At 37.2% G+C, this 23760-nt stretch overlaps 1 protein-coding gene across 3 annotated transcripts in view; it reads left to right on the top strand.

Moving 5' to 3' along the window:
• METTL25 (methyltransferase like 25) overlaps positions 1 to 23760 on the top strand; it is a gene marked incomplete at its 3' end in the record, with an annotated part of 136483 nt that overhangs the window by 73219 nt on the left and 39504 nt on the right. For all 3 annotated transcript variants that reach the window (XM_080810771.1, XM_080810770.1, XM_080810769.1), the window contains exon 8: positions 1443 to 1516. In XM_080810771.1, coding sequence (XP_080666897.1) covers positions 1443 to 1516 — 74 coding nt within the window. The remainder of the gene's footprint in view (positions 1 to 1442; positions 1517 to 23760) is intronic.

Raw genomic sequence — 23760 nt, 5'->3', positions numbered from 1 at the left:
ATTAGTCTTATCAGAACCATTCAATATTGTTGTCCTCCCTCTACTCTGGCTCATTTTTTTCTTTTCTTTTCTGCTTTCTTACCTTTTCTTTCTTTCTTTTTTTTTTCATATAGTAACTTGGCATGGAACCAGGGTTCTTGCTGATCTTGATTTTTTTTTTTTTTAATTTTTACTATGTTATGTTAGTCACCATACAGTATTTGATATTTCATATTGGATCTATTTATACTGTCAATATTAGGAGGTCTGTGGGGATGTGGTTGGAGTTTGGGTGACTTTTGTAGTTTTTTAGTTTGATTACCACTTCCATTTTTTCAGTGAAGTGTTTTATGTTATGTATAATACCTTTTTTTTACCTCTGCTTCTTCAGAAATACCATGATTCACTGGGACCTTTCTCTTCCACCATACCCTCTTCCCTTTGGAAAACCTTCACGGACACCTAATCCTAACCTTTCCAAAGAACAAAAAGCATGCCCTTTCAAACTCTAGAGTAGCCAATGCTATGACCTTTCAGACCTCAGACATATTTTTAGAATGTCCTTAGAATAGTACCTTCTCTTTTAGGTGTGAATCCTAAGTGATACTATCTCTGTTCTACCACCATTAGGACAAATCCATGTTCTCTTCTCTTGTGCACTTCTTCTACCTGACTGCTCTCTTACAGGCTCCAGAAATGATTTGGCTGGTCGTGAAAGTTTATTTCCACATTTTATTAATTTTTTTAAAATTTTTATTAATGTATAATGTATTATTTGCCCCAGGGGTACAGGTCTGTAAATCATCAGGCTTATACATTTCACAGTACTCACCATAGCATATACCCTCCCCAATGTCCATAACCCCACCACCCTATCCCATCCTCCTACCCCACAGCAACCCTGTTTGTTTCGTGAGATTAAGAGTGTCTTATGGTTTGTCTCCCTCCCGATCCCATCTTGTTTCGCTTTTTCTTTCCCTACCCCCCACAACCCTCTGCCCTGCCTCTCAAATTCCTCATATCAGAGAGATCATATGATAATTGTCTTTCTCTGACTGACTTATTTCACTGAACATAATACCCTCTAATTCCACCCACGTTGTTGCAAATTGCAAGATTTCGTTTCTTTTGATGGCTGCATAGTATTCCATCATATTTCCACATTTTAAATTGAACAGCACTCCATTTGAGCCATTAGCTCATTTTTCTTTAATTTTGCTTTTTCTTCCTCATTCACTACCATTTCTCTTATAGTTTCTTCTATTTTCATGCAGAATTACTTCCTCAGTGAGTATTAGTCTCAGGGTTTTAATGTAACTTAGAATAGAAAAATTTTTAAAGTGCCCTCTATGTTTTGCAACAAAGTCAGGTTTCTAACATTCACTTGTGGTCCTGATTCTCTAGTATTGATTCGATTTATGTTTTTTGTTTCTCGTGCTCATATGTATCTACATTTTTTTCAGCTGCCTACTGAATCACTCTTCTATCGAGCCATCCTTCAGGATATTATTAAAGAATGTTATGGCATCACCAAATGGTATGAGAATTTTAATAAGAATAACCATGTTGTCTTGTAAGTGAAGTGACTTTTAGCCCAGGTGAATTTATTCAGGGTCTCTTTTACTGGTAGAAGAAGCTTTGAATCTGAGCATAATGTCAGTAGTAACAAAGAAGTATGCAGCAACTGTATCTTAGGTTAATCATTATTAAAGTGGGGGCTCTAATGATTCCTTTTTGTTCTGAAAAGTTGGTGTCATGATAAAGCAACTTTATCTTAGGTTAATCATTATTAAAGTGGGGGCTCTAATGATTCCTTTTTGTTCTGAAAAGTTGGTGTCATGATAAAGTAGTCTGTGTCAATTGTAATTTAGAATTTTAGAAGCACTGAAATGTTATATGTAAGTAATTCATTGTATAGACAAAGAGGCAGGGATGGGAGAATTTTTCTATAATACAGTGGTTCAGTAACTGTTATACTCAAGCTTACATTTGCAATTCTGGCAAGTTTCAACAATATGCTCTTGCTAATTACAATTTTAGGATTCTGATAACCATTTGGTTGCAATAGGATTACTCTTCAAGTTAAAATAGGACAATTTTGGGGCGCCTGGGTGGCTCAGTCGTTAAGCATCTGCCTTTGGCTCAGGTCATGATCCCAGGGTCCTGGGATTGAGCCCCACATTGGGCTCCCTGCTCGGCGGGAAGCCTGCTTCTCCCTCTCCCTCTGCTGCTCTCCCTGCTTATGTTCCCTCTCTCTCTGTGTCTCTGTCAAATAAATAAAATCTTTTTTTAAATAAATAAATACAATAGGATGATTTTAAGGTTCTCGAAAACAAATCCATACTTATTAACAGAGATAGAAACTACTTTTAGATTAGTTATTGTTTCTCTGTAAGAGAGAAAATAACCTTTTTTTACTGATAGAAATTGTGACATATAAATACTACATATACCATTGGTTTAAACTATTATTTCTATGTGGATAACTCCCAGATCTGATTGCAGACTCCATGTTCTTTCCCATGTTTACCGATCTTCAGAATTGTCTACAAGTGAATTTCTCATGCTTTCCTGCAAAGTAGTTTCCTCTCTGGAGTTCACCACAAGATACCAGCCTGCTTGAAAAAAGTCACATAATTTTACAAATTTATGTCCACTCAGGTATCGACTGCCTGCCTCTTTGAGACCTCAGATCTCTTTATAATTTTTTTATTCTCCTAATGACAACTTAAAATTGTCTCCATTCTTTTGTGAATCTTTCTTCTCACTTGAAAATTAAACACCCTCCAGCCCTCCATGTTCCTGCCTTCTTTTACTACTCAGAAGATAGATAGTATGTGTTATAAGAATTCTTTCATTCTAGAGCCTGATTGACCTTTCAGTCACATTTGACCATTTTATAATTGCTTTTTATTCCAAACACTTGTCCTCCTTCTCTTCCGTTAAGTTGCATTCTGAGTTTCTTTTTCCTACTGTGCACAGTTTTCTATTTAATGAAAGATTCTTCCTCTTACTTGTCTCCTATGTATAGCTAGACATTCTCTAACATATATATTTTTTATTATGTTAGTCCATCATTACAGTCCATCATTAGTTTTTGATGTAGTGTTCCATGATTCATTGGTTGTGTATAACACCTAGTGCCCCATGCAATACATGTCCTCCTTATACCTATCACCAGGCTAACCCATCCCCCGACCCCTCTCCCCTCCAAAACCCTCAGTTTGTTTCTTGGAGTCCGTAGCCTCTCATCATTTATCTCCCCTTTGGATTTCTCCCCCTTCATTTCTCCCTTCCTTCTCCTAATGCCCACCATGCTATATTCCTTATGTTCCACAAATAAGTGAAACTGAATGATAATTTACTTTCTCTGCTCCACTTCTTTCACTTAGCATAATGTCCAACAGTCCCGTCCATGTTGATGCAAAAGTTGGGTATTCATCCTTTCGGATGGCTGAGTAATACTCCATTGTATATATGGACCATATCTTCTTTATCCATTCGTGTATTGAAAGGCATCTTGGCTCTTTCCACAGTTTGGCTGTTGTGGGCATTACTACTATAAACATTGGGGTACATATGGCCCTTCTTTTCACTACATCTGTATCTTTGAGGTAAATACCCAGCAGTGCAATTGCTGGGTCATAGGGTAGCTCTATTTTTAATTTTTGGAGGAAAGGCCACACTGTTTTCCGAAGTGGCTGTACCAACTTGTATTCCCACTAACAGCCTAATAGGGTTCCCCTTTCTCCACAGCCTCTCCAACACTTGTTGTTTCTTGCCTTTTCAATTTTTGCTGTTCTAACTAGTGTAAGGTGTTATCTCAGTGTGGTTTTGATTTGAATTTCCCTGATGACTGATGATGATGAACATTTTTTCATGTGTCTGTTAGCCATTTGTATGTCTTCTTTGGAGAAATGTCTGTTTATGTCTTCTGTCCATTTTTTAAACTTGATTATTTGGTTTTGGGTGTTGAGTTTGAGAAGTTCTTTATAGATCCTGGATATCAGCCCTTTATGTGTAGTGTCATTTGCAAATATCGTCTCTCATCCTGTGGGTTGCCTCTTTGTTTTGTGGACTGTTTCCTTTGCTGTGCAGAAGGTCTTTAAAGTTGATTTTCACTTTTGTTTCCCTTTCCTTTGGAGACGTATCTGAAAGAAGCCTCTATGGCTGATGTCGAAGAAGTTACTGCCTATGTTCTACTCTAGGATTTTGATAGATTCCTGTCTCACACTGAGGTCTTTCATCCATTTTGAGTTTATCTTTGTGTATGGTGTAAGAGAATGGTCAAGTTTCATTCTTCTATACATTGCTATCCAATTTTCCCAGCACCATTTATTGAAGAGACTGTCTTTTTTCCATTAGATATTTTTTCCTGTTTTGTCAAAGATTACTTGACCATAGAGTTGGGGGTCCATATCTGGGCTCTCTGTTCTGTTCCATTGGTTTATGTGTCTGTTTTTGTGTCACTACCATGCTGTCTTGGTGGTCACAGCTTTGTAATATAGCTTGAAATCAGGCAACATGATGCCCCCAGCTTTGTTTTTCCTTTTCCACATTTCCTTGGTGATTCGGGGTCTTTTCTGGTTCCATACAAATGTTAAGATTGTTCCAGCACTTTGAAAAATGCTATTGGTATCTTGATCGGGATGGCATTGAAAGTATAGATTGCTCTGAGCAGCATTGACATTTTAACAATGTTTATTCTTCTGATCCATGAGCATGGGATGTTTTTCCATCTTTTTGTGTCTTCTTCAGTCTCTTTAATGAGCGTTCTGTAGTTCCTATAGTATAGATATAGTTCCTATAGTATAGTTCGTATAGTATAGATCCTCTTTCTTTGGTTTATTTCAAGGTATCTTACGGTTTTTGGTGCTATTTTAAATGGAATCGATTCTCTAATTTCTCTTTTTACAGTTACATTTTTAACTTCTAAGAAACCAACTGATTTCTGTGCATTGATTGTATCCTGCCACATTACTGAATTGCTGTATGAGTTCTAGTAATTTAGGCATGAAGTCTTTTGGGTTTTCCACATAAAGTATATGTTATCTGTGAAGAGAGAGAGTTTGACTTCTTTGCCAATTTGAATACCTTTTATTTCTTTTTGTTGTCTCATTGCTGTTGCTAGGACCTCTAGTAATATGTTGAATAATAGTGGCAAGAGTGGGCACCCTTGTCATGTTCCTGATCTTAAGATATCTTAAGAATGATATTTGCTGTGGGTTTTTCATAAATAGATTTTATGAAGTTGAGGAATGTTCCCTCTATCTCTATACTCTGAATAGTTTTAATCAGGAAAGGATGCTGTATTTTGTCAGATGTTTTTTCTGTATCAATTGAGAGGACCATGTGGTTCTCGGCTCTTCTTTTATTTATGTGTTTTATCACATTGATTGATTCACAAATGTTGAACTACTTTTGCATCCCAGGGATAAATCCCACCTAGTCTGGTGGATAATCCTTTTAATGTACTGTTGGATCCTATTAGCTAGGATCTTGTTGATAATTTTTGCATCCATATTCATCAGGGATATTCGTCTAAAATTCTCCTTTTTGATGGGGTCTTTGCCTTGTTTGGGGATCAAGATAATGCTGGCCTCACAGAATGAGTCTGGAAATTTTCTTTCTGTTTCTATTTTTTTAAACAGTCTCGGGAGAATAGATATTATTTCTTCTACGAATATTTGGTAGAATTCCCCAGGGAATCCATCAGGTCCTGGATTCTTGTTTTTTGGGAGATTTTTGATTACTGCTTCAATCTTGTTACTGATTATTGGTCTATTCAGGTTGTTAGTTTCTTCCTGTGTCAGTCTTGGTAGTTTATAGGTTTCTGGGACTGCATCCATTTCTTCCAGGTTGCTTAATTTATTGGTATATAGCAGTTGATAATAATTTCTGATAATTGTTTTTATTTCCTTGGTGTTAGTCACGATCTCTCCCCCTTTCATTGATAATTTTATTAATTTGGGTCCTTTCTGTTTTCTTTTGGATAAGCCTGGCCAGTGGTTTATTGATCTTATTAATTCTTTCAAAGAACCAGCTTCTAGTCTTGTTGATGTGTTCTACTGTTTTCCGGTTTCTAATTCATTGATCTTTGCTCTAATCTTAATTATTTCCCTTCTTGTGTATGGGTTAGGCTTAATTTGTTGTTGATTCTCCAGATCTTTAAGGTGTAATGACAGTTTGTGTATTTGGGATTTTTCTGTTTTTTTGAGTGAGGCTTGGGTGGCTATGTATTTCTACCTTAGGACCACCTTTGCTGTATCCCAGAGGTTTGGACTGATGTCTTTGTTCTCACTGGTTTCCATTAAGTTCTTCTTGATTTCCTGGTTAACCCAAACATTCTTGAGCAGAATGGTCTTTAGCTTCCAAGTGTTTGAATTTCTTCCAAACTTTTTCTTGTGATTGAGTTCCAGTTTCAAAGTATTGTGGTCTGAGAATATGCAGGGAATAATCTCAGTCTTTTGGTATCCCTTGAGACCTGATATGTGACCCAGTATGTGGTCTGTTCTAGAGAAAGTTCCATGTGTGCTTGAATTTTCTGCACACGTGGAACTTTGGGTGGAATATTCTGTATACATCTATGAGGTCCATCTGGTCCAGTGTGTCATTCAAAGCTTTTGTTTCTTTGTTGATTTTCTGCTTAGATGATCTGTCTGTTACTGAGAGTAATGTGTTGAGGTCTCCTACAATTAACGTATTATTATCAGTATGTCTCTTTATTTTGGTTAACAGTTGGCTTATGTAGTTGGCTGCTCCCATGTTGGGGACATAGATATTTACAATTGTTAGATCTTCTTGTTGGATAGACTCTTTAAGAATGATATAGTATTCTTCTGTATCTCTAACTATAGTCTTTAGCTTAAAATCTAATTTGTCTGATATAAGAATTGCTACCCCAGGTTTCTTTTGAGGTCTGTTGGCACGAAAGATGGTTCTCCGGCCCTTCACTTTCAGTCTAGATGTATCTTTAGCTTCAGAATGAGTCTCTTATAGACAGCATATAAATGGGTCCTGTCTTTATCCAGTCTGCAACCCTCTGCCATTTTATGGGAGCATTTAGGCCTTTCACATTGAGAGTGATTATTGAAAGATATGATTTTATTGCCATCATGTTGCCTGTGAAGACTTTGTTTCTATAGATTACATTCTCTAATATTTTTATACTCAGTGCCTGTCTCTTAATATTTCCTCTTTCTCTTACAAGTTTCCCTTACAACTGATATCTTTTTTTTTAAGATTTTATTTATTTATTTGACAGAGAGATCACAAGTAGGCAGAGAGGCAGGCAGCAAGGGTGGAGGGGGTGGGAAGCAGGCTCCCCCGCCGAGCAGAGAGCCCAATGCAGGGCTCGATCTCAGGACCCTGAGATCATGACCCGAGCCGAAGGCAGAGGCCCAACCCACTGAGCCACCCAGGTGCCCCCACAACTGATATCTTGAATCAAGTATTCATTCTTACCACTTTACTTAAGTACCTTACCAATACATCAGATTCAACATATCTGAAAGTCAACTCGCCACCAATTCTAGTCCTCTTTCTTTCTTATCTTGACTTCTTTTGTTAAACCTAGGAATGCCATGACCATTATCAAGCTTTGTAAATCTCTGTTATATTTAATTTTATTCTTCCATCATCGGGCCAAATAGTCTCATTACTTGCCAAGACTTACACATTGTTTTTCTTTCAATCTGGCAACTAATTTATTATATGACAGGCAGCCTATTAGGTTCTGGATCCATAGGATTTTTTTTTCCACAGAGAAATATTTTGTATTCTAGTCAGGATAGCATGTGCAAAAGACAAAGACAGTGATAGAAACCCACTTCCAGTAACGACAGACTAGATCATTAGAATCCATCCTGAGAAAAGTGAAAAACATTGAAGGTGTGTGTGTGTATGTGTGTGTGTATTTGTTTTTAATTGGCTTGAGAACACCAAAGACCTATCAAGAGAGTTAAGAATTACAGGGCAGGGAGTGATTTCACCAAGATCGCAACATAGGTTGTTCCTCACTTTGTTCCCCCTCACGAGAACAACTAGAAGCTCTTAAAATATAAGACACCACTGAAAGAATCCTAGAACATGGGGGTGAGGGCGAAACACCTCCCTGTACCTCAGAGACCAAGAGAGACTCATCAGAAGGGCAAGAGAAGCAGCTACATGTTGACTACATTGCTTCTCCCCTCAGGCCAGTGTAGCCAGCACATGGAGAGTTCTCCCCTGAGCCTCTGGTTCCTCCAGTGGGAAAAGAACCCAGGGGCACAGCCACCCCACCAGCATTGGGGGTTACTTTGCGAAAGCCCATTTTCTGATCTTGCCCCACTGTTACTGCAGGGAAGTCTGTGGGGCTTAACCACTGATAATCTTACTGAGATGGAGAAGGAGGAAGGGGGTTGCAATAGTCAGCACATGGATATTGGCAGACCGGGTTCATACCTGTAGTGCCCAAGTAATAATCCCAATTGGTGGATTTGCTCATCTGCAGAACCAAGTCAGGGGCTCACTCTGACCAGGAAACTCAGTGAGATGCATGCACCTCTGAATGATTCAGATTCTTGGATGAGAAGTCTTGCCATCTGTAGAGCCTGGTTTGCCCTCCCAGGCAGGAGACCCACCCCCCGTTGAGAGTATCTTCTGGTGCCATCTGACCATAAGTGTTGGTAAAAACTTCTGGAAGCTCAGTGGCACTCCAGCCAGGTGACAGGCTGGCAGAGCTGATTAACCCCAGAGCAAATCCAGTACCAAGTATGAAGGATTGATTTATTTGGTACAGACAGGAAGATTAATTTGGCCAAGGGTTAAGGTAGCTCTCAGTCCCTCCCAACTGGAGAACCTATTTGGGAAACAGTAGAATATTGGAAAATTTGTAGAGTAGTCTGGAGTAGCCTCTTCCCTCTTGACTAGTTAAGGGAGTTGACAGATAACATCACTGTGGAATGTGTCTTTTTGACCCATCTGAACAAAAGGACTGGCAACAACTCCAGGAAGGTGTGTGGTCCAGCAATGCTTGAGTCTAAAGAAAGGCAAAGCCAGTAGTTTACAAAGCAAAGCCAGTGGCCCTCTTCAGCTAGGGAACTTGGGGTGCAGATTGGCTTGAGTTAAGACAGCAAAGAGCTTTCCCAACTTTAGAGAATACTGAATGGTAACCACTAAACCCCAGGGAACTCCAGAGCTCTCCCAGCTTTAAAGTTGCTTCTTCCACTGCACCTGGGCAAGGAATCTAATTCATAGACCCATTCGTTACTGAATACAGCCTTCAGCCTGTCCAACCAGGAAACCTAACCAGAACACACAGAAAGCCACATAGCCCATTCAACAGCCCTACTTCTAGTGGCACTTGAACAGAGAGCACTGCCCATGTCATCCCTTAGCTGCAGAATCAAACCAGTAACATCACCTGACCAGGGAATTCAGTGCACACTCTGGCCTGATTTGGGTCCTCAAACAATGAGTTATATAGGCCCTGGGTCTTATCCTGCTTCCCTGCCATGGCAAGGAAGTTAATTGATAGTCCCATATACTACTAACCATCTGTTTAGCATAACTAGAGAATCCAGGCAACCATGGAATCCATTCCATAGCCTCACACAGTAGAGAACCAAGCCAACATTTCTATCCAACTATGCTCAAGCAGAAGCATACTCCCCATCCTCAGAGCTTGAACAGTTGCCTCACCCCAAAATAGACCATAATAGCAGTCCCTGCTACCTGTGGATGTTACCAGTAGACAAACCCAGAAACCCAAATTGAGCTGAGTACTAAATGGTCTCTACCAAAGAAAATCTGTGAAGTGAAAGAGGAGCCCAATTACTCCAGTGCTCAAATACCAACATAAAGAATCAAGGATCATGAAAAATCAGATAAATATACCACCAAAGGAAACTGGTAAAGTTCCAGTAAGTGATCTTAAAGAAATGGAGATCTAGCAAAAAAGAATTCAGAGTAATCCTCTTAAGGAAATCTAGTGAACTATAAGGAAACACGAACATATAAAAAAAATTCAGAAAACAATGCATGAACGAAATGAGAATTTTGACAAGGAAATAAGCAGCCATTAAAAAAAAAATCCTGGAGTTGAAAAGTACAGAAGACCCTTGAACAATGTGGGTTTGAACAAGACAGATTCACTTATATACAGATTTTTTTTGATAATACAGTATAGTACTGTAAACATATATTCCTTATACTTTCTTAATAACATTTTTTCTCTAGCTTTATTGTAAGAATATGATATACAATACATATAAAATATGTATTGATCGACTGTTTATAAGTACAGCTTCAGTCAATAGTAGACTATTAGTAGTTATGTTTTAGGGGAATCAAAAGTTATACATGGATTTTCAACTTGGGAGTTCAGTATCCTTAACCCCATGTCATTCAAGGGTGTACCATATGATAATTGAATGGAAGAATTTCATAGAGAGTTTCAATAGTAGATTTGTTCATACAGAAGGAAGAATCTGTGACCTAGAGGATAAGGCATTAAAAATTACCCAGTCAGAGAAGCAAAAAGTGAAAAGAATGAAGAAACCCTATGGCAAAATGGGACACATTGAAAAGAAACAGTGTTAGTATTATAAGAATTCCAGATCAGAAGCAAAGGGACAGAAAGTATATTTAAGGCAACAATGGCTGAAAACTTCTCAAACCTGGTGAGAGGAAAGGACATCCTGATCCCTAAGATCCAAGGGAATTCATATGGATTGAACCCAGGTAGCACTACAAGACATAATTAAGTTGACAAAATTCAAAGACAAAGAATTTTAAGAGCAATAGAGAAGAGAGGGCTTATATACAAGTTACAGCCTCCGATAAGAATGTTGGTAGATTTCTCAGCAGAAACTTTTCAGGCTAAGAGAATTGAATGACATATTGAAAATATTGAAAAAAAGAAAAGAATTGTCAAACAAGAATTCTATGCCTGGAAAAGCTGTTCATCAGAAACAAAGAAGGGATCAAGTCTTTTCTGAACAAACAAAAGCTGAAGGAGCTCTTCACCACTAGACTTGCCTCATAAGGAATGCTAAATAAGAGTTCTTTGAGCGGATGTATAGGAATATTAAATCATAAAAATATAGTATAAACCATTGATAATGATAAATATATAGTTATATTCTGCAATGTAGTAATAAAGGTGCATAGTTCACTTAAAACTCCAGTTTAAAAGTTTAAAAAATAACCACAACTTCTATAATAATGTTATTAGTTACACAATATAAAAAGATTTAAATTGTAACAAAAAGAAAACGTATGTTGGGGAGAAGAAATGAAAGTGTAAAGTTTGTGATTTCTATTGAAACTAAGTTGTTATCAATTTAAAATAGGGTGTTATAAGTTTAAGAGGTGTGTCATGGTAACCACAAGGAAAAATCCTGTAATAATTGCATAAAAGAACACAATGAAGAAGTCAAAGCATACAGATACCAAAAGACATCAAAACAAAAGACAACAGGAGAAAACACAAGGAACAAAACAACCGTAAAATGTCTACAAAATAACCATAATATGTTAACAAAATGTCAGTGGTAATTACTTTTGAGTGAACATGGGTTAAATTCTCCAGTTGAAAAATATAGAGTAGTTGACTCTATTAAAAAAACAAAAATAAGCCAAGATCCAACAAAATGTTGCCTATAAGAGATTCACTTTCACCTTAAAATACCTATAAACTGAGAGTGAAGGGATGAAAAGATACTTCAAGCAAAGAGTAATCACAAGGAAGCAGAGGTAGCCATACTTACAACAGACAAAATAGACTTTAAAATAAAAATGGTAAAAACAGACACCCTCATTGTCACTTACGTAATGATAAAAGGGCCAATCCACCAAAAAGATTTAACAGTTGTAAATATTTATGTGCCCAGTATCGGAGCACGTAAATATATAAAGCCAAAATTAACAGAGCTAAAAGGAAAAATGAATAGTAATACCAGAATAGTTGGAAACTTTTAACGTCCCACTCTCAACACTGGCTAGATCATTCAGACAGAGAAGCAATAAGAAAACAGCAGATTTGAACATTCTAGACCAAATGGACTTAACAGACATGTACAGAACATTCTGTTCAACAATAGCAAAATACACATACTTTTCAAGTGCACATGAACATTTTCTAGAGTAGATCATATGTTAGGCCACAAAACAAGACTTCAGATTCAAGAAGATTGAAATCATACCAACTGTATACTCTGACCCCAATGGCATAAAATTAAAAATCTGAAAATTAAAAACTGGAAAGTTCACAAATACATGAAAATTAGTATCAAAGAAGATACTAAAATGTTTCTTGAAACAAATAAAAATGGAAATACAACATATACCAGATCTTATGGGATACAGAGAAAACAGTTCTAAGAGGAAAGTTCTTAGCAATAAATGCCCACATTAAGAAACAAGAAAGAGGGCGCCTGGGTGGCTCAGTTGGTTAAGTGACTGCTTTCAGCTCAGGTCATGATCCCAGAGTCCTGGGATCTAGTCCCGCATCAGGCTCCCTGCTCCATGGGGAGTCTGCTCCCTCTGACCTTCTCCCCTCTCATGCTCTCTCTCACATAAATAAATAAAATCTTAAAAAAAAAAAAAAAAAAGAAAGAAACGAGAAAGAAGTGGGGGGGCGGGCAAGAAAGATCCCAAACACCCTAACTCTGTGATTTAAGGAACTATAAAAAGAAGGACAAATTGAGCCCAAAGTTAGAAGAAAAGTCATAAAGATTAAAACAGAAACAAATGAACTAGAGAATAGAAAAAGAATAGAAGAGATTACCCAAACTGAGAGTTGGTTCTTTGAAAAGGTAAGCAAAATTGACAAACCATTTTTTTGAGGGGGAGATTGAGAGAGAGAGCATGAGCAGGAAGTTGGGGAGGGAGAAGGAGAGAGAGAATCTTAAATAGGATCCATGCACAGGGCAAATCAGGGCTTAATCTCATGACCCGGAAATCATTACCTGAGCCAAAATCAAGAGTCAGACACTTAACTGACTGAGCCACCTACACATCCCCCAAATTGACAAACCTTTAGCTAGAGTAACAAAGGAAAAAAGAGAAAGGACCCAAATCAATAAAAATTATAAATGAAAAAGGAGGCATTACAACTGATACCACAGAAATTCAAGGATCAAAAGAGACTATTATGACAACTATATGCCAACAAACTGGACAACTTGGAAAATGGAAAAAGTCTTATAAACACACAACTTATGAAGACTGAATCAGGAAGAAATAAAAAGTCAGAATAGACTAATTACCAGTAAGAAGATTGAATCAGTAGTTGGAACCTCTCAATGAAGAAAGCCCCAGGACCAACTGTCTTCACTGATGATGTTTAAGAAACATTTATTTATTTATTTTTAAAGATTTTATTTGTGTATGTATTTGAGAAAGAGAGCACATGCACGAGTGAACACACGTGTGTGTCAGGGGAAGGGCAGAGGGAGAGAGAGAATCCCGGGTAATTCCGTGTTGAGCACGGAGCTAGATGCAGGGTTTGATCCCACCACCCTGAAACCATCACCTGAGCCGAAACCAAGAGTCAGAAGCCTAACCAGCTGAGTCACCCAGGTGCCCCTTTCATGAAACATTTAAAGAAGAATTAGCATCAGTTCTTCTCAAACTTTTCTAAAAAATCCAAAAGGGGAGAATATTCCCAAACTTATTTTATGAGCCTAGCATTATCCTGATACCAAAACCAGGAAAAAGACACTGTTGAAAAGAAACCTACTTGCCAATATCCCTGATGAGTATAGGTATAAAAATTCTCAATAAAATACTACCAAACCAAATTTGGTAGCCATTAAAAGGACCGTTCACCATGATCAAGTGAGATTTATCCTCACGACAGAAGCATGGCTCAACATATGCAAATCAATCGATGTGATATATTAATAGAACGGAAGAGTCATTATCATTTAAATAGACACAGAAAACACATTTGACACAATTCAGCATCCAATTATGATAAAACTGTCAACAAGTTCAGCATGGAAGGCATTTATTTCAGCATAATGAAGGCATTTATTTCAACATAATAAAGGCCATAGAGGGCAAACCCACAGCTAATATCATACTCAGTGGTAAAAGGTAGAAAGCTTTTCTAACATCAGGAATAAAAGAAGGATGCCCACTCTCCCCATTCCTGTTCAACATGGTAATGGAATTACTAGTTAGAGCAGTCAAGCAAGAAAAAGAAGGAAAAGGAATCAGAATTGGAAAGGAAAAAGTAAAATTGTCTCTATTTGCAGGTGACATTTTATGTATTAAAAATCCTAATGATTCAGTGAAAGAAACTGAATTCAATAAAGTTGCAGAATACAAATTAACATACAAAAATCAGTAGGGTTTCTCAACCCGAACAATAAATTTTCTGAAAAAGAATTAAAGAAAGTTAGGGAAATGCAAATACAGCAACAGCAAAAACAATAAAATAGTTAGGAATAAATTTAACCAAGAGGGTGAAAGATCTCTACTCTGAAAACTGCAAAACACTGATGAAAGAAGTCAAGATGACAAGTCAAGTCAAGACACAAATAAATGAAAAGCTATCCAGTGTCCATAGATTGGAAGAATTGTGTGAAAATGTAAATACTACCAAAAGCCATTTAGATTCAGTTCGGTCCCTATCAAGATTCCAATGACTTAAAAAGAAAGAAAGAAAGAAAGAGAAAAAAAAACACTCCTAAAATTAATATGGAACCACAAAAGACCCTGAGTAGCCAGAGAATTCCTGAGAAAGAATAACAAAGCAGGAGAGATCACACTACCTAATTTCAAGCTGTACTCATCACAACAAGATGGTACTGGCATAAAAACAGACCAACAGACCAATAGACCAATGGAACAGAATTGAGAGCCCAGAAATAAACAGAAGCATATATAGTCAATTAATATTTCACAAAGGAACCAGGAATACCCAATGGAGAAAAGGCAATCTCTTCAGTAAATGGTGCCGGGATAACTGGATATTCACACGTAAAAGAATGAAACTGGACCCATATCTTACACCACTCACAAAAATTAACTCAAAGTGGCTTAAAGACGTAAATGTAAAACCTGAAACCATGAAAGTCCTGTAATAAAACATAGGAATAAAGGTCCTTGACATGGGTGTTGATAATGATTTTTTTGTTATGACACCTAAAGTACAAGCAACAAAATAAAAAAATGAGCAAATGAGACTACATCAAACTAAAAAAACTTCTGCACAGCAAAATAAACCATCTACAAAGGGGAAAAAAAAAAACCCTACGGAATGGGAAAATATATGTGTAAACTATATATCTGTTATATAAAGAACTCATACAACTTGATGACAGCAATAACAATTTTTTTAAGTTCTATTTATTTATTTATTTGACAGATCACGAGTAGGCAGAGAGGCAGGCAGAGGGGTGGGGGGAAGCAGACTCCCTGCTGAGCAGAGAGCCCTGTGCAGGGCTCGATTCCAGGACCCTGAAATCATGACCTGAGCCAAAGGCAGAGGCTTAACCCACTGAGCCACGCAGGCGCCCCAGCAATAACAAAAGTCTTAATGGGAAAAGGGCCTGAATAGACATTTCTCCAAAGGTAGACAAAAGACTAACAAGTACATGGAAAGATGCTTAACATCACTAGTCATTAGGGAAATGGAAATTAAAACCACAATGAGATTGGGGTGCCTGAGGTGGCTCAGTCAGTTAAATGTCCGACTTGGTTTGGGCTCAGTTCATGATCTCAGGGTTGTCAGATCAAGCACTATGTCAGCTCCATGCACAGTGCGGAGTTTCCTTAAGTTTCTCTCTCTCCTCCTCTTTATCCCCTTCCCCTGCTCACTCGCTTGCTCTCTCTCAAATAAATAAATCTTTACTAAAGGAAAGCCACAAAGAGATCCCCTCCCACCTGTTAGAATGGCCATCATTAAAAAGATAAGAGATAGCATGTTGCTGTGGATACAGAGAAAAGGGAACCCTTGTGCACTGTGGTGGAATTATAAATTGGTACAACCACTGTTGAAAACAATACAGAGAATCCTCAAAAATTCAAAAATAAAACTACCAAATGATTCAACATTTTCACCTTGATAATATATCGGAAATAAATGAATATACTAACTCAAAAAGATATCTGCACCCCATGTTCATCGCATCATTATTTACCATAGCTAAGATATGGAAACAATCTAAGTGTGCTTCGATAGATGAAAGCATAATGGAATGTTATTCCGCCGTTATAAAATGAGGAAATCTTATCATATGCAACAACATGAGTGAACCTTGAAGGCATTATGCTAAGTGAAATGAGACAGGAAAGGACAAATACTGTATGATCTCATTCATATGTGGCATCTCAAAACAAAAACAAATATAAAGAGAAAACCCTGAATTCATAGAAAGAGGTCAGACGTATGGTTACCAGGGGCAGAGGATAGGGGGATGGGGAGTTGGAGAGAGGTGACTATAAGGTACAAACTTTAGGTTATAAGATAAATAAGTACAACACAATGACTATAGGTAACACTGCTATATGATATATAGAAATATTGTTAAGAAAGTAAATCCTAAGAGTTCTCATCCTAAGAAAATTTTTTTTTCCTTTTTTTTCTTTTTTTAAATGTTCCTATATGAGAAGATGGATGTTATAGCAAACCTTTGTGGTAATCATTTCATAATATATATAAATCAAACCATCGTGCTATACACCTTAAACTTGTATGCTAATTATTTCCCAATAAAACTAGGGAAAAAATACAAGTTCTGTGTTTATGTAGGTACTTGAATTTCACCATGTATCTTATGAAATTAGTTTATTTGTACTTGAAGTGAATCCTTTTCTGAGACACTTGGAAAAAATTCAGGCCTCTGTATGTTGTTAAGTCAAAATTAGATGTTAAAATACTTCTTATTAGTGGAAAACAACAACAACAACAAACTACAGGGCAAATACCTAGAAGAAGATGGGAATCAAGAGAGATAAGCCCAGTTTCTAGGGCTGCATTTCCCCAGAAGCATCCACCAATTATTGAAAAGGTAGCTGTCTGTCTAACAGTTAACAAAGTAGACAGAGAAGGTGAGCACAACTTTCAGTAGAGTAACGGTTAAAAGTTAAAGTTCATGGCCTGCCCTAGGAGGAGGGTTCCATATACCAGGCACACCACTCATATCTTGAGTTAGGTCCACAGTATGAGTAAAGATGAGCTATAAATAAAACTGCTCTAAAATGCTCTAAAGCCCCACTTGGAATTATCTGAAGCTGTGATTAAAGTATTTCAGATTACTACTTTCTCTAGCTGTCTACTATTGGCAAACCTGCTCTGGACAAAAATAATATAAATCTAGGCCAGTATCACTATAGTTTGCTATATATAGCATTTGGCAAGCAACCCAAAATAACCAGCCATATGATGAAATAGGACATGACCAAAAACCAAGGTAAACTACATGCAATGTAGTTTGGATTCATTAGAGTTCAGAGAAAAGCTTAAAATAACAACTTGAGAAACTTCCATTTTGGGAAAATGGAATAGATATACAGTTTTCTGTTTTTCCTGGTAACTATAATTAGAAACCTAGAACTATCTATAAAACGTAAGAAGACTCTGAAAGAATCTTGGAGAGAATAAGGCAAACTAGCTCAAGATCTCAGGACCCAAGAAACAGTATAGTGGGAGTTCCTGGGTTTTTTTTTTTTAGTTATGTTTAATTAGCCACTGTATAGTACATCACTAGTTTTTGATGTAGTGTTCAGTGATTCATTAGTTACACATAACACCCACTTCTTTTTGCCTTAAAAAAACCTTATATTGGAACTGAAGTAAACTGCAATCCAGAAATGCTATGGGCATATTAAAAACAAAAAAATGAACAAACAAATAAAACCCTAGTAAAAAACCTTCTCTTTCTAGCCAAAGGACCAGGAAAGAGGGAGGTGCAAGAAAACCTTTGACAGACCTACCATATTGCAGCCAGAAACCAAATAAAACATTGTGGCCCCCCTCTCACCCATGTCAGCAAAGGCAAAATGGAGAGCCTAGACTCCCATTCTTGCCACACTATAATGAGGTTCCTCAACACCACTTGTGGAATGGTGTCAGAGAAGGCCAAGCAGGAAACTAGGATTTCCTCCCCTCCACGTGGTAACAGGCACCCCACTACTGCTGCCACAATGTCAGAGACCATGTGGGAATTTGAACTTCCTGCCCACCCAGCAATAAAAAGGTGTTACACTCTTTTCCCACTAGTGTGGCATCAGAGAAGGCCTAGTAGAGAGGATTTTCACCATTGCCCAGGAGTTACACAGCCACCCCTACCAGAGCATCAGTGGAGAAGATGTGGGAAGCTGGAACTCCTGGCACTAATAAGGTGTCAGCAGAGGCTGGGTTATCTTGACACAAAACTTGTATATAAATGTTTACTGCAGCTTTATTCATAGCATCCCAAACTGAAAACAACCCAGAGGCCCTTCAACAGGTAGATGTTTAAACAGCGCTAATCCATATCATGGAATACTATCCAGCAATAAAAAGGAATGTGCTATTAATATAACAACCTGGATGAAACTACCAAAAAAGTTTTGAAAAAAAATCCAGTCTTGGGGGTATATACTGTGCGATTCTGTTTAAATAACACTCTTGAAGTGACAAAATTATAGAAATGGAGAAGAGGTTAGTTGTTTCTGGGGAAGAAGGAGTGAGATGGAAGGGAATGGGGTGTGCTATAAAACAGCAACATGAGTGACCCTTGTGGTGATGGAAATGTTCCTAAACTTCACAGCATTGATGTCAGTATCCTTGTTGTGATACTATACTATCATTTTGCAAGAAGTTACCATTTTGAGACATTTCAGGAGACCAGATAAAGGGAATAACAGTCTCTTTGAATTCTCTCCTATAATTGCATGTGAATCTACAATTAAACATTTTTATTAAAAAACTACTTGAGGCACACGCACCTGAATGTTTATAGGAGCAGTGTCCATAATAGCCAAACTATGGAAAGAACCTAGATGTCCATCAACAGATGAATGGTTAAAGAAGGTGTGGTGTATATATATATATATACAATGGGACATTATGCAGCTATCAAAAAACCCTGAAATCTTGCCATTTGCAATGACGTGAATGGAACTAGAGGGTATTTTGCTAAGCAAAATAGTCAATCAGAGGAAGACAATTATATTGTCTTCTGATATGAGGAATTTGAGAAAGAAGACAGAAAATCATAGGGGAAGGGAGGGAAAAATGAAACAAGATGAAACCCGAAAGGAAGAGAAACCATAAGAGAATCTTAGTCTCAGGAAACAAACTGAGGGTTGCCGGAGAGGACGGGGTTGGGTGGGATGTGGTGGCTGGGTGATGGATGTTGGGGAGGGTATGTGCTATAGTGAACACTGTGAATTGTGTAAGACTGACAAATCAAAGACCTGTATCCCTGAAACAAATACTACATTATATGTTAATTTAAAAAAACAAACAAACTTTAAAAAAACTACTTAAAATTTATGTTGAAATAAAAATATTTTGTCAGAGGACCAAAACATGCAAAAAAAATACCCCAGGTGAAAATTCTGCAACTGAAAAATAAAATAATAGAAATTAAGAAATCCATGGGTGGTATTAATAGCATTATAGACACAGCTGAAGAAATGATTAGTAAACTGGAAGACAGGTCAGAAGAAAACATTTACAGTGAAGCATGAAGAAACAAAAAGACGGAGAATACAAAAGAAAGACTAAGCTATGGAGAATACAGTGAATAGGCTTCACAAGCATGTTAGTTGCAGTTTGAGAAAAAAGGAAAGATCAAATAGGGCAGTAGTAATAGTAAGAATATTCCACTATTAGAAAAAAATACATGAGTCCAAGAGATTTAAGAAGTACACTAATCCCTTGGGGCGCCTGGATGGCTCAGTTGGTTAAGCGTCTGTCTTCCTTTGGCTCAGGTCAGGATCCCATGGTCCTGGGATCAAGCTCCACATTGGGCTCCCTGCTCAGTGGGGAGTCTGCTTCTCTCTCTCACTCTCCCTCTGTGCTCTCTCTCTCTCTCTGTCAAATGAATAAATAAAATCTTTTTAAAAGGAAGTACAGTAACCCTGTGGAGAAGTGAATAGAGAAATTGCAGAGAAATGCAATTAAACAGCAGGATATCAAAATCCAGATCACTGACAACACTAAATGCTAGAAAGGATGTGGAACAATAAGAACTTGCATTCATTGCTGATGGGAATGCAAAATGAGAGCCAATTTGGAAGGGTTTGGTAGTTTCTTATAAAACTAAACCTACTCTTACCATATGATCCAGCAATCACACTTGTTGGTGTTTACCCAAAGGAGTTGAAAACATGTCCCCACAAAAATCTCCACATTGGTGTTTATAGCAACTTTATTCATAATTTTCCAAACTTGAATGCAACCAAGATATCCTTCAGTAGGAAAATGGATTAATTAACTGTGGTACATCTAGACAGTGTAACATTATTGTGTACACTATTGTGTGTACAGTGTAACATGGAAGGAAAAAAAAAGGTATGAGGCCATGAAGACATGGAAGATACTTAAATATATATTGCTAAGTGAAAGAAACCAATCTGAGAAGGCTGTATACTTTAGAATTCCAATCATATAACAATCTGGAAAGGGCAAAACTATGGAGAGAATAAAAATGTCAGGACTCAGGGTGGGATGAAGGATGAACAAATGAAACACAGAGGATTTTTAGGGCAGTGAAAATACTCTGTGTGATACCATAATGATAGATACATGTCATACATGTGTCAAGAAAGAGGCATGGGGGTACCTGACCAGATACCAGAGTTAATTAATGGTTAACCAACATGATCATTTAGTACTGGGAGAGCTAAATTCTTGCAACAGTGAGGCCATCCTTAAAAATGAATATGCTTTGGGAACACAAGAGACTTTTTTTTGGATGTTACTAGTTGAGAGGAAATTCTTAAATAGATGGAGAAATATGTTCATGAATTAAAAAAACTTAGTGTTACAAAAATGTCAGCTCTTCACAAAGTGATTGCTAGATTGTTGCAATTCAGTATATCTAATGAATATCTCCAAAGTTTATTAGTGTGTGTATGCATGTGTATTCGTGTGTGTTATGGAATTTGTAAGTTGTTTCAGAATACATGTGAAAGAGCTAAATAGCAAGTAAAGCCAAAACATTACTGAAGAAGAAAAACAAGGTTGAGAAACTTGTCTTACCCAAATAACAGCATTTTTTTTTAACAATAGTGATTTAGATTATTGTCTTTTTGGCTAGCTGGTGGAGCTAATAGTGCAGAACAAACCCTTTGTTATATCATTTTTTATCATTAGAAGGAGTAGTCATTAAATAGTGCTAGGACAGTAGTTACATATACAGCTATAAGTATATTAGTTTCTTTTGATGCTATAACATAGTTCCACAAAATTAGTGACTTAAAGGCACATAAATTTATTATCTAGCCCCCTGGAGGTCAGAAGTCCAAAGTCATTTGCACTGTGCAACAATCAGGTAACATCAAGGCTGCATTTCTTCTGGGGGCTCTAAGGGATAATCCATTTCTTTACCTTTGACAGCTTTTAGAGGGAGCCTGCATACTTTGGCTCATGGCTCCTTCCTCAGTCGTCAAACCCCAGAGCATAGCATCTTTAAATCTTTCTGTAATTCTGACATTCTTTCTGTTTCCCTCTTCCACTTGAAAGGATCCTTGAAATTACCTTGGGTCACCAGGATAATCCAGGATTCTCTATCTTAAAGTCAGCAGATTAGAAAATTTAATTACATCTGCAACCTTAATTTCTCTTTTCATGTAATATATACAGAGGTTCTGGGGAATGGAATGTGGACATCTTTGGTAGACTATGATTCTGCTCACTACACAAAAAAATAAAATTAGAACTCTTACTTTACAATAAACACAAAAATCAATTTGTAGTGGATTAAAATTTAACTATAAAAGGCAATACTACAGTACTTTTAGAAGACAGTATTGAAGAATAGTTTTATGACCTTGAGATAGGGGAAGGAAACAAATCTTGAAAGATTGAAAATTCAATCACATTAATATATTTTTAAAGATTTTATTTATTTATTTGAGAAAGAGAGTGTGTACACAAGAGAGAACACAAATGAAGGTGGGGCAAGAGACAAAGGGAGAGGGATAAGCAGACTCCCTGTTGACTCAATCCCAGGACCCTGGAAACATGACCGGAGCTGAAGGCAGATGCCTAACCATTTGAGCTTCCCAGGCACCCTTCAATCACGTTAATATTAAGAACTTCTGTTTTCAGATGTCATAGAAAGAGTGGAAAGAAAAGTGACCACTGATAGAAACTATTTGCAATTACTATAATTAGAAAAAGACCAATAGTTAAAACATATAAATAATTCCTGCAAATTTATGGAAAATTAATTTATGTTAAAGAAAAATAGTGAAAAGACTTGATTAGTCCGTTCATAAAGATGACACCCAATTGGAACATAGGATAAGGTGCTCAATCTTATTTAGTAATCAGGATCATTTAAAATGAAACCACTATAGGATATTCTCTTAATAACCATGTGATATTTTGATTTGTAATAAGAAATATACATTTGGTCTTCGTCCCTGTTCCTGGCACAGAACTCCTAAAACCCTTGTAAATTCAAAAGTGATAAGGATACTTAGAGCATCTTTTGTTCTATGAAATAACTCTGAGTGAGCTTCTGGATGATTCCTGGTATGGGACTGGTCACCATAAAAGCCAATCCATGATTAGAAGCTTGAAGTCTTCAGACTTCCACCTCTTCCCCAGAAAGGGAAGAGGGCCTGGAAATGGAATTAATAATTGACCATGCCTATGTGAGGAAACCTCCATAAGAATTCCAGTAGTGTAGGGTATAGAGAGCTCTTAGGTTGGTGAACATGACATCCACCTACAAGGAAAATGATGCACTCTAATTCCATAGGAACGGAAGTACTTATGCTTGAAACTGTCCCAGATCTTGCCATATGCATCTCTTTCTCTGGCTGTCCAACTGTATTCTTTGTCATATGCTTTAGTAAACTGGGAGATGTGAGTGTTTTCTTGGGTTCTGTGAACTGTTCTAGGAAATAACTGAATCCAAGGGGGAGGGGAAACTCATGGGAACCCAAAGTTTGTAGCTAGGTTAGACAGACATGGTAAGTAACCTCAGTAACTATTACTTGCAGTTGGCATCTGAAGTGGGAGGCAGTCTAGTAGGACTGAGTCCTTAACCTATGGGATCAATGCTGTCTCTAGGTAGGTAGTGCCAGAATTGATTTGAATTGTAGAATACCCAGCTGATGTTGTGGAATTGCTTGGAAAACACACATGTCCAGTGTCAAAAGCATTGTGAGTGTGCTCTTACGGAAGCAAAGTGTTGAGAGAGTAAAGGAGAAAAACAAATGGATAATTTAGGTATTTCTAATTAAAACCATTAAATAAGCACAAATTTAGATTGACGTTATCAAATGATAGCAAGAATGTAGAGCAACTAGAATTGCTGGTGAGAGGGAAAAAAAGTTTTCAGTCTTTTAGAAAACAAGTTAGCACTACCCAGTAAAGTTGAAAATGCATAGTTGCCTAGTTTTACCTACTGATGTTGAAAATACTGTCTCAGCAGTTCCATGTCTAAGTATATATCCTAGAAACTCTTGTACATGTGCTCCCAGAGACTTCTACAAGAATGATCAATAGCAATATTTATAAGAGCAAAAATCTAGGAACCTAAAGTTCATTAATAATAAAATGAATAAATTCTAGTAGAATACTATGCCACAGTGACAATATATTAAGTACAACTACATGCA

The sequence above is a fragment of the Martes martes genome (genome assembly GCF_963455335.1).
Source record: "Martes martes genome assembly, chromosome: 8".
Classification (NCBI taxonomy): Eukaryota; Metazoa; Chordata; class Mammalia; order Carnivora; family Mustelidae; genus Martes; species Martes martes.
The sequence above is the reverse complement of the archived record's forward strand: the minus strand, read 5'-3'. Positions and strand labels throughout refer to the sequence as shown.